Consider the following 12,698-nt stretch of genomic DNA (forward strand, 5'->3'; position numbering starts at 1 on the left):
TTGCATGGAGCCCCAGGCCGAGGGAGATTGACAGTTCTTTTGTGTTTCTTCCATTTGCGAATAATCGCACCAACTGTTGTCACCTTCTCACCAAGCGCTTGGCAATGGTCTTGTAGCCCATTCCAGATTTGTGTAGGTCTACAATCTTGTCCCTGATATCCTTGGAGTGCTCTTTGGTCTTGGCCATGGTGGAGAGTTTGGAATCTGATTGATTGATTGCTTCTGTGGACAGGTGTCTTTTATACAGGTAACAAGCTGAGATTAGGAGCACTCCCTTTAAGAGTGTGCTCCTAATCTCAGCTCATTACCTGTATAAAAGACACCTGGGAGCCAGAAATCTTTCGGATTGAGAGGGGGTCAAATACTTATTTCCCTCATTAAAATGCAAATCAATTTATAACATTTTTGACATGCGTTTTTCTGGATTTTCTTGTTGTTATTCTGTCTCTCACTGTTCAAATAAACCTACCATTAAAATTATAGACTGATCATTTCTTTGTCAGTGGGCAAACGTACAAAATCAGCAGGGGATCAAATACTTCTTTCCCTCACTGTACATTAACAGGCAACTTAGGGTTATGAATAGCTTAAGTGCTGCTGTGTGTTCCAATAAATTACATTCACACTGAATGAAAAAAAAATCACTAATATATATACAAATAATCCTTTAGCCACATGATAATGAATCATAATTAATGCACCAATTTATAGGTAAACAAGACATTCTCACATTGTCAAATGAATAAATGTTTTGGGTTATCTTGGAAATATAACATACACGATTCTCATACTATGGCTACAATTGCAAAATATATTAAACTAGACAGGTAAAGTTTGTCATGAAAAACTTTGACACTGGCTTGACAAAGCCAGTCTAAAAGTTTAAAATAGTTATCAGTTTGAAATCTTAACATAATTGTGCCGTTTTAAGAAAGAAAGAGACAGATAGATAGGGTGCCAATACTTGTAGAGTTAGATAGATACTTTTTAGCGTTAGATAGATAGGGTTCCAGTACTTCTAAAGCTGGATAGATAGCTAAGGTGGCAAAAATTTTAGAGTTGGATAGATAGGGTGCCAATACATTTAGATTTGGATGGATAGGATGTCAATACTTGTAGCACTAGATAGAAGAAAAAGAGGAAGAAGAAGAAGCCTTTGTTTGTCACGTATACATTACAACACAGTGAAATTCTTTTCTTCACATATCCCAGCTTACTAGGAAGTTGGGATCAGAGCGCAGGGTCAGCCATGATACAGCGCCCCTGGAGCAGGGGGGGTTAAGGGCCTGTGACAGTGACAGCTTGGCAGCGCTGGGGCTTGAAACCCCAGACCTTCTGACCAGTAACCCAGAAACATTACCGTTGAGCCACCACTGGCATGATAAGGTGCCAATACTTTTAGAGTTGGCTGGATCAATAGGGTTCCAATACTATTAGAGCTGGATAGATAGATAGATTGCCAAAAAAAAAAAAAAAGTTTAGAGTTGGATTAGACAGGGTGCCAAAACTTATAGCATTAGTTAGATAGCTAGAGCAGGATAGCTAGAGAGAGAGAGATGAAGTGAGAGTCTGTTACAGGTACAATGACAGAGTGAGATGGAGAGAAGAGGGGCTTCAGGCTGTGTGCATGCAGCAGTGTGTGAGTTTTGACAGTTGGAGTTTGAAATCTTAACCAGTCAGAGCCAGGCTCTGAAACTTCCATCAATTTAAGTGAATGGGAATTCTTGAGATTTTTGATTCCAAACTTTTTGATTCCACTACCGAACTACCTGGAGTCCGATCAATAAAAAAATAGAGCATGACCAGTCTGATCAGCCTGAAGGACTGTGCTGATTATGGTGGAAGCAAATTGAAAGCTCAAGGAGTTATTACAGTCAGAATTTTTCTAATGCAAGTCTGTGGGAATTTTGTCCACTTTGAGCGTCGTAACGGGAATTCCATAATTCCCATCACTTCATAGCAACTGAAGTCAGAACATGCTGAAGGTCTGTGCCGAGTTTGGTGCATGTAGCTTGATAAGCTCAGGAAGTAGTAGTGTTCAGAAGTTTTGGGTCGAAGAAGAAGAAGAAGAAGAAGAAGAAGAAGAAGAAGAAGAAGAAGAAGAAGAAGAAGAAGAAGCTTATAAAGCAGAACAGTATATTTGCTTTATCAAGCCAACATAATAATAATACGATTGTATGACACATATAGAAACAAATATGGTATGGTAACATAATAACTGACAGCATAAAAGGATTTAGTAATAAAAGAAAGTAGTCGGGTTTATGTCCAATTACCGTCAAGCTCTAAGAATCTCTTGAGATTCTATTGGTGCAAGGAGCCGTGTTTAGAATAAAGCCTCGCCCCCTAAAACGCACAGATCGAATGGAAAGTTGTTTTTGCTTTAAGTTGTTTTTTTGCACTCGCTGTGCTCAATAAAAAGCCTGTGATCTAAGATGCTATCTGCACTTTGAAGAAGACCCTTGTTCGCGCTGAATGCGCAAAAAATAGCGCTTTTTTAAGTTTCTGAAGCATCAACAGACAGGATGAGTTTGTTTCAGTTGGAGGATTTTTTAGCAGGATTGACAGGAGGTAAGCGGAGTTCATGTATTTATTCATCTTATACTTGTAATGAATAGTTCAGATAGACGTTCTGCAGGAGCTTTGTGAAAGAAATGTAAGAAAATCCCGACGGATCTCTGATTGTTTCCTTTGAGAAGTGTGGTGATTTACCGGGAAAAGTATCTCGATGAGTGCTGTACAAAGTCAAATAAAACAAGGTGATAAGCGTCGATAACACGCTGGTTTGTAGCCCGTGTACTGAATCAATATAGCCCACTGAACCTCACATTATCGCCGCGACAAAGTGCTGTTGTTTAACCCTGAAATAAACAAAACAGCGGCAGTGATCGCATCAAATATTCCTAGAATTAAAAAATAATATGTTAAATCGGCACTGTGTCGCATTTCGTCCACGGAAATGTACAGAAGTTGCATCTTAACTGATGTTTAATAAGACCTATTTAAAATGCGAAGTGGTCACTTCTCAACAGAGAAAGTCTCAATAGATTTCAAGTTTGTCAGCAAGTTGTTTTGAATCGTCTATACCATAAAACCTAAAACTTTTACAAAGTACCAAAGTTTACTTGGATGTTTACATTACGGCATTATCTATCGCATGGGGCTGCAGTATTATGCCTGAAGCACACAATGTCTGGTATTCAGCAGAGAGGACAAAGTGTTATTCATTCATCAGCACTCAGGCTGGACAAGAACCTACAAAGCTGAACAGCTCGCCCTGTCCAACAGCCTGTTGTTTCCTTTTAAATCAGGTTCATGAAACTTTTTGATTTTCCACCAGGTGCCTCCAGTGTGATTGTAGGACATCCACTTGACACTGTGAAGGTACCGCAAATCCTTTAAAAAAAAAGAAAGAAAGAAAAGAAAAAAAAAGAATAACTATAGCTGTAAAGGGCAATGCGACACCTTTCTTCACACCCTTGTGTTCGTGTTTAATTTGGAAACTATTAAAGTACTCACTATGCTTTGTTAAAGTGTAATCTAAAAATCTTCACTTAACAGACACGCTTACAAGCCGGAAAAGGCTACAAGAATGCCTTCCACTGTATTGTAACCATCTACAAAAAGGAAACTGTAAGTGATGCAAACATTACTTCATGCATTATTGACATCTGCAAAAATCCGTCCCATCCGTTATGCTATCTCCTTGTTGGTCTCCAAATATCCTACTATATATAAAGTTTTTAAAATGTCCCTGGAGGGTTTTATTTCTAATGTGTAAATAATGTCTGAAATAACCACAGTTGACTTTTTTTTTTTACTTGCAGCTTACTGGTTTTTTCAAAGGCCTGTCCTTCCCACTAGCAAGCATCACAGTGTATAATTCAATGGTTTTTGGCTTCTTCAGCAATGCTCAAAGATTTATTAGCGATCTTCGTTATGGTGACAGAAGGCACCAGTGCAATATGCTTGACCTTACTGTGGCCAGCATGATGACAGGTCTGGTATCAGTGAGTCTTGGGGCCCCAGTGGACCTGGTCAAAATCAGGCTGCAAATGCAAACTCAACCCATCCTCGCACGTAAGTCTGAAATTGAAACAAGAAGGCCTAATGTAATGCTCTTTCTAGTGTTGGCCATTTCTAAGTAAATAAATGGTGTGCTCTACCTCGTAAATGTGGTTAAAGTGCAGAGTTAACAGAATGGAGACATGACCTATTTATGTGCATGTCTCAAGGGTAAAACTGACATATGTTTTCAGAAAACTTCACTCTTGCTGGCAATGGCAGTGTCCCTCTTCGATCAGTGGGGCTCCAGAATCAGCGTACAGAGTGTACAGTATACAGGGGACCTCTTCACTGCATCAGCAACATCTTGCAGACAGAGGGAATCCAAGGGCTCTACAGAGGAGCAGGAGCCATGATACTCCGTGATGTGCCTGGTTATGCCCTTTACTTTATCCCATACACACTCCTCTGTGGCTGGATGAACCCGAACAGTAGCAGTTCCCCTCACCCCTGCTCCATATGGCTCGCTGGTGGTTTAGCAGGTAAATAACACCGTGGTTGGACATGTAGACATACAGACATACTCTGTGTAAGCATGTGTAAGCATATTGTTAACCTGGAGAAACAACTTTATAACTCAATCTTGTCATGTTTGTTCCTCATTTGTTCCTATTATTAAGAAAATCTATAGTGTTAATTCACCTGACATTATATCATATAAACACCCTATGGTGTGGATTTGGTCTTGTGGCAAATCATGGGTCAATCAACAAAATTAGATCTTTTAGATGCTTCTCACTCAAGCATTTGTGTCTCACTTATTGAATGTGTCTTGTTCCACAGGATCTATCTCCTGGGTCACAGCAACGCCAGCTGATGTGGTTAAGAGTCGACTGCAAGCTGACACAATACACCACAGAAAATATAAAGGAATCGCTCATTGCATCATACAAAGTTACAAGACAGAGGGAATACATGTAAGTTTACTACATACTGTGGTTCAGTGGTTTGCCAGATAACTGCTTAAGATAATTTCTTATGTGCATGCACATGCAGATGGAGAACAAAGTAACAAAGTGACTGTATGATGTAGTATTTTATTATATATATATATATATATATATATATATATATATATATATATATATATATATATATATATATACACACTGTTGTCATAGTTATACAGCCATAATTCATTTAAACATTCTCACTGAGGTGCAACCAGATGGTTTCAAAAGACAGGTAACCCTGGAGATTATCCTGTGTTCGACACAATTATGTACATGACTAGCATTCTATTTCAGCCCTCCTAACTGCCATGGTTGGTGAGAATCATCTGGATAACCTACTATGCCATAACTATAATTGTGCTCATAAATTTAAATACCCCTTGCAGAATCTGCAAAATGTTTTTTAAATAAGAGGGATCATTACAATTGCATGTTGTTTTTTATTTAGCACAGCCCTGAATAAGTTATTTCACGTAACAAATGTTTACATATAGTCCACAAGACACAATTATAACTGAATTTACACAAATGAACTAGTTCAAAAGTTTACATACGCTTGATTGTTAATACTGTGTGTTGTTACCTGGATGATCAATGACTGTTTTTATGTTTTGTGATAGTTGTTCATGAGTCCCTTGTTTGTCCTGAGCAGTTAAACTGCCCACTGTTCTTCAGAAAAATCCTCCAGGTCCTGCACATTCTTTGCTTTTCCAGCATATTCTGCATATTTGACCCCTTTCCAACAGTGGCTATATGATTTTGAGACCCATCATTTCATACTGATGACAACTGCGGGACTCATACACAACTATTTCAAAAGGTGCAGACATTCACTGATGCTCAAGAAGGCAACATTAAGAGCTACATTTAGAGCCAGGGGTACAAACTTAAATTGTTGCTAAATTGTAAGTGTAAATTATTATTTTTGTTAAAGATCCTATTTTTCATTTAGTATTGACCTTCAGAAGCTAAATAAGATATTTGCATGTTTCCCAGGAGACAAAATAATAACAATTTACAACGATCATCCTGTTCAAAAGTTTACACACCCCCGGCTCTTAATGTATCATGTTGCCTTCTTGAGCATCAGCGAACTGAGCTTAGAATTGACTAATTACATTCAAACCCATGTGCAAAAGTAATTATCATACGCTTGCCATTGACAAAGTGATTCTGATTAACCCAAAATAAAGATCAGCTGTTTCTGTAGAACTTTCTTGACAACTACTTGGTTTAATAAGACTGCTGAAGCCATGGACCGCAAAGAGTTTATACTGTGTACACAGTGTATGTGTATGTATGTGTATATATATATATATATATATATATATATATATATATATATATATATCCTGTATTCAGTAAGTGTTTACAGGCTCTCAGGAGTGTATACAGGATTTCATTGTTGAAAGCTATCAATCAGGGGTACTGTTCACTACTTACATGTGACAGCAATCTTCATGTCTGGGCTATGGGGTAGGGTGGATAGACAGCAGACCTTTCTAAAAAAAAAAAAAAAAAAAAAAAAAGAATAATAATTAAACAAAATAAAAACATTCAAGCCAGCCTAAATTTTGCCAAAATGTTGAATTTAGTTGGTTGCTATATCACATTAAAGATGGAAACAGATTTGACATGATTTATCTGTTTTACATCACAAAAACAGGAGTGTTTTTATATCCACTTTATAGCACATATTGCACATATGCTGCTTAAAATTCCAGCACCTCCAATTTAAGGTGCCTTCCTGTGTCCCTAATCCTAGCATCCTCAGCAGGTCCCACAGGGTAAATGGGCTGCTAGGGACCCAAGAGCATGACACTGTCTGTTTCAGGCTAACTTGTGTGGTTACCTACCCAAAGAACCAGACTGTGGTGATTTAAGGGTGTCATATGGTGTGGTCTGATTGCTTGTGATTGAGACGTGTGATCCTCTCTCCAGGGCTTTTTGGACTGCAGGTCCAAAGAGCATCCTTCTCAGGATTGATTTTCATGTGTCCGCCAGTGTGGACTGTGCCAACCACACTTGAGCCCAGGCACATTATGAGCCAAGAAAAAGAAAGGGAATGAAAGCTGTTGAATCAATGATGATATTTATATCAGGTATATCATATCATATTGTTGAAGGTCTCAGAATCCATATGTGAACAAATAGGCATCCACGCGATTCTCACGGCCCATAGCTGTTAGGATGGGGTAACTTCTAGTTAGTCAGGTATATCAACAGCCACTATACATGCCTAAATTCATAGCATAACCCATTTTTAAACAACAATAGTACCCTTTCAGCTTCTAGCATGATATCACTCACCAGGTATAAGTAAGTAGTACGTACTCAAGATACAAGTAAGATATGTATCAAGACTGTTCTATGTACAGGCACATAGGTCGTGAACTGAACAAAGATTGACGATTGAAGCATTTAAATAGTTACAAAATAAATCTTTACTTATGTGTTTTTGTTACTAACTTGTATTAACTCCTTTCTAACATGATTGATTTTTACCAGGATAATATGCTAAGATGCTGACCTATTTGTAATAGCATGAGAATGCCTTTTTGGAGGAACATTGAATTTCTGCTTCAGTTATCATTTCTGGATTAGTATTTTCCTATACTATGTGCTATATATTGTAAACTGTAATGTGTCAACTAGGACAAATGGATGAATAGAACTGTCTTTAATAATTTAATTTTCCTTTCATTTTCTAATTCAGGTCTTCTTCCGTGGTGCATCAGTAAGTGCAATCAGAGGATTTCCAATGAGTGCTACTATGTTCCTGGTTTACGAATTGTCTCTCAAGTTTTTTCGAAGCCTGTGATAAGTGTCCAAACACAGCAACTGACTTTTTTTTAACATGGAACACTTTTAATGATGAGAGAGTTTTTGGTCCAAGATCTCACTGTGTACCAGTATTAAGTTTAATGGACTGAATGAGGGTTAACAGGTTGTTGATACTTTTCTTTGGTATCAATAACGTTTTTACTTACTTCTTATATTAAGAAAAATGAAGGCTATGAATAACATGATTTTACAAATCTCAAAGTTTTTATCAGAGCATTCTAATATATGTATATTTAATAATTTTTTATTTTGCTTTTGTTGACACGCTTTCTCTATAAACATAAAATAGATAACATGATATCTTGGAAAAAGTGGGTAGTATATTGTGTCTTTAGATGCTGTATTTGGATGGGCTTTTTGTTTGTTTGTTTGTTTGTTTGTTTGTTTTCATTTTAATTCAATTCAGGGTTTTTTTTTTGTATAACGATTTTAACAATGGACATTGTCCCAAAGCAGCTTAACAGAAATATATAAATTCAGGATATAGATTTTAACTGTATGAATTTATCCCTAATGAGCAAGCCAGAGGCAACAGTGGCAAACAGTCTCCCTGAGACGATATGAGGAAGAAAACTTGACCAGACTCAAAAGGGAACCCATCCTCATCTGCGTGACAACAGATAGTGTGATTATAAATAAATACCTTCTATAAATGTGCTAACACTACATGGTGAAATAGTGCAGTTGTGTAACCAGGAAAATACATTACAGTTTTTATATGAAGTCTGTTTTATTGAACTTATCCACTGTTCACAGATGGAGACTTGAGTGCAAAACTGTATGATGCAATTGCAAAGATATAATAGCAATTGTAGTCTTAGCCATCAGAGCATAATTTTTAAATGGTACCATCCTCAGTAATCTCAACAATCTTTAGGCTGCTCTATGCTATGCAGCAGCATGTGACTTCCAGTTGATGAGAACTCCAACCAGAAGTAGGGCATGAGGATGGACCAGGCTGGTCTGGAGAGCAGTAGGGTCAGGATCGCTGGTATCTCAGGAGTATCATGTGTAGCTCAACAGAAAGAAAGAGAGGGAGAGATTATTAGGTATGCTTATTGTCCCGTAATGGTTAAGGACAATGTACTTTGTGTGAGTGCAAGCAGGGACTCTGACAAGACTAGCTATGATGGCAGAACTAAAAGGAAGAGCCAGAAGGTAACACAGACATGAGAGTACCCTAGGACATTAGGCAGCTAACCACTCCACCATCAACAAACCTGGGTGAACATGTGAAAGTGGGGAGCGACAGCATCCAAACATCCCAGTTCACTACAACACTCTATGCCTGTTAGCCCTCTAAATCTGCTCCTTTACCTAAGAAAAAACTATTCACAAAAAGCTTGACTAATCAAATATGTTTTCAGCCTGGACTTAAACACTGAGACTGTGTCTGAGTCCTGAACACTAATTGGAAGGCTGTTCCATAACGGTGGTGCTTTGTGAGAAAAAACTCTTCCCCCTGCTGTAGCCTTCACTATTCAACAAATAGCCTGCACCTTTGGATCGAAGTGGGTGTGGCAGATCATAAAAGTCCAAAAGTTTGCTCAGGTACTGTGGCGCAAGACCAGTCAGTGCTTTATAGGTCAATAGTAGTATTTTATAATCAATGTGAAATTTTACTGGAAGACAATGCAGCGTGGATAAGATAGGGGTGATGTGGTCATATCTTCTGGTTCTATTAAGGACTCTTGCAGCTGCATTCTGGAAGCTAATTCCATGTTTACTAATAATTTGACCCAGAGGTAGCATATATAAAACCTGTGAAAAAAGAAAAAATCAATGGGTCAAAAACAGAACCTTGCTGAACACCAAACTTTACCTTAGTATGCATAGAGAGGTAAGGAAAGAATTTATTATTTTTAGAAGGGGATTAATTAGTACTGGAATAATCTGTTTGAGAAACATGTAAGTAAGGGATCTAGTTTACAAGCTGATTATTTTGATGAAATTAATCAAATATATTCAGTCTCTTGAAAGGGAGTAAAACATTCTAATCGTTGATCTGATATTGCATGAAAATATTCATGAAATCATCACTGCTATATAATGATTGTGTGCATGTTTCTGTGGTGGTTTTATTCCTAGTTAATTTTGCCACAGTATTAAATAAGAATCTAGGATTATTTTTGTTATCTTCAATTAGGGTGAAGAGATGGACTCACCTAGCAGCACTAGGAGATTTTCTATAATTCAGGAGGCTCTCCTTTCGTGCTGTTTGAAATACTACCAATTTGGTTTGACGCCATTTACGTTCTAATTTTCGAGTGGTCTATATTAAGGTGTGTGTGATCGTTATACCAGGGTGCTAGCTTTTCTTTTAAGTGAAGCTACCTTATCTAGTGTGTAGTGGAAAGTTGACTCTAAACATTCAGTTGCATGATCAAGTTCTTTGAGATAATTATCTGAGATAGCTTCAGACTGCGTAAATGTGACTATATTTTCTATATTTAATCTATATGTTAGTATTAGGTACAGAGTGTGACCACCATTATGAGTGGGTCCTATTACATTCTGACTGACCCTTACTGAATCTAGAATGGACACAAACGCTGTTCTCAGAGGGTCTTCTGGGTTATCAAAATTAATATTAAAGTTACCAATAATTAGTGCTTTGTCTAGAGAAACAACCAGGTTCAAGATGAAATCTGCAAATTCACTAAGGAATTCAGAATATGGTCCTGAGAGTCTGTAAATAATAATTAGTGGAATTGACTTGGTAGACTTATTTTTTGCAGCTACATGTGTTATGTTAGGGATAGGGTTTAAAGAACTTCAAAAGAGTTTAATTTATGACTACGTTTTTGTGTGACGCCTAGATTATCATTATAAATGAGTGTGACACCTCCTCCTCTGCCAGTTATACAGAGCTGATATATATAACTGTATCCAGGAGGACTGACTTCATTTAGTGCTGTGTACTCATTTCGTTTAATCCATATTTCTGTTAAACACATTATATAAAACTTCTGATCAGTAATGGTTTCATTAACAATAAGTGCTTTAGACATAAGAGATCTAATATTTAACAGTCCTAGCTTCAGACCTACATTCATTATGATCTAACTTTATGTTAATTAGGTTACTAAAACAAACTTTCTGAAAATTTCAAAATTTTTGTTTAGATCGGGGAAAAGACACAGTCTCAATATTGTGGAACCTAGGTGATGACTCAGTGCAGCTACCAGACAGTCGGTTTAGCCTGCTTGTCTGCACCCTGGCCTTGGCTCTGGATTGTCAACGATTAACTAGGCCTGTTCTGAGACTGTGCTATGCTGCAAGAAATGATAGCAGCACCTTCCCAAGTGGGATATATACCCTCCGGCCCTAATAGGTCAGCCTTGCCCTCATTATGTCGTGGAAAACAATCTTTCCAGCCTAAGTCAAAAACTTCAGAGACAGAGAGTTAGTAGATGTCAAAAAGTAAATAAACTTTATTGAAACAATAAAGTGAGACAGTCTGCAGAAAGTCTAAATTATGCAAACACACACAGCCCTTTATATACCTTTTTCCACAGCGAACTCATCTTAGACAGGTTTTTGCCTTTCCTCATTACAAACAGACCAATCTTCTTCGCCACAATTAATTATTCATGTCTTTATGTTATCTTAAATTTGTGGGGTATGCGCAGTTAGTTATTTTTCTTGAAACGGTTTTATGAGGACTATGTTTCTTTTTAAAAAAGATTTCACTCAGAGTCTGTTTTTTTTTTTTTTTGCTTGTTTGTTTCTCCCTGACCTTGACCAATACTCCCTTCTTAGGCCTTAATCTAACTTAATTGGTATCTGGCCTCAAAGTTATTTGCTTCTGTGGAGGAAGATACAGGCTGGTACAGGAAAAAAAAAAAACAGTTATTGTACAGTAAGACAAAGAATTCATCTAACTCAATACACACTTAGAATATAACTTGATCAAACACTGTTCTGTAGATTTAGATTATGCTTTTAAATATTGATTATAGACATAGATGATGCTTGTTAAGTAATATTGATTATTGAATTATGCCTAAGTAATCATTCTAAATGTTGGTTATACATATTGAATGCACTTCATTAACATAACCAAATGTTAGTTACACATATTGAATACACTTCATAAATATTTTCTATAAAAATTACTCCAATTATCTATAATTGGAGTAATTTTAAATTATAATATATCCATATTATAATTGTATTCATTAAATACAAAATAGCAAACTTCTAACCAGAGACATTAATATTTATATTTTTTCGATATGATTTTATGAATTTAGCAAACTCAAGTCCATAAAAAGTACAAATACAAGTGAACCAGTGTCACTGATTTATGTATAACAAGCTTCAGCAACATCTGAGAGGGGGTTAGTGGTTTAATGCTTCGACAGAAATAGCTGCAATAAGATTTCACTTAAACAACCCTCCAAAAAAAAACAAAGAAAGAAAAAAACACGTAATAGTCAGCAAAAGTTTGTAAAACATTAGATCTTTAGCTAGTTACTTTAGTTAGCTAGCTAGATAACCTTACTTCATCTGTATGCCAATTTCTATGCAAATGGGTTCCCCACACACAAAATAGCACCTTAATTTTGTTTTGTTTTGTTTTTCCATATATGTTAAAATTAGTATAACACCATGGACATTGAGCGTATTTAAATAAATTATGCTGCAACATACCTGAGGTAATTTCACTGAAGTCTGTGTTTATCCTGCACTGCCTCGCTGCCCCTCACACATACTCTGCCCCCCTCACACATACTCTGCCCCTATACAGCCACTCTCACTATGTTATGCCTGTGATTTTTGCTTCACGTTTTCATTTAAGTAAAGGTTACTCAAAGCTGAGGATCTGACTTA

The 12,698-nt window shown here is 37.0% G+C and overlaps 1 protein-coding gene across 1 annotated transcript; it reads left to right on the forward strand.

The window, feature by feature from the left end:
* The first annotated feature begins 2,085 nt into the window (after positions 1 to 2,085).
* Positions 2,086 to 8,581, forward strand: slc25a48 (solute carrier family 25 member 48). Its single transcript, XM_017475157.3, has 7 exons — positions 2,086 to 2,571; positions 3,341 to 3,384; positions 3,562 to 3,633; positions 3,828 to 4,080; positions 4,260 to 4,547; positions 4,849 to 4,982; positions 7,735 to 8,581. The coding sequence occupies exons 1-7, from the start codon at positions 2,526 to 2,528 to the stop codon at positions 7,837 to 7,839; spliced, it is 942 nt and encodes a 313-aa protein (XP_017330646.1). The 5' UTR covers positions 2,086 to 2,525; the 3' UTR covers positions 7,840 to 8,581.
* Positions 8,582 to 12,698: the final 4,117 nt, after the last annotated feature.

This window comes from Ictalurus punctatus, chromosome 8 (assembly GCF_001660625.3).
Source record: "Ictalurus punctatus breed USDA103 chromosome 8, Coco_2.0, whole genome shotgun sequence".
NCBI lineage: Eukaryota > Metazoa > Chordata > Actinopteri > Siluriformes > Ictaluridae > Ictalurus > Ictalurus punctatus.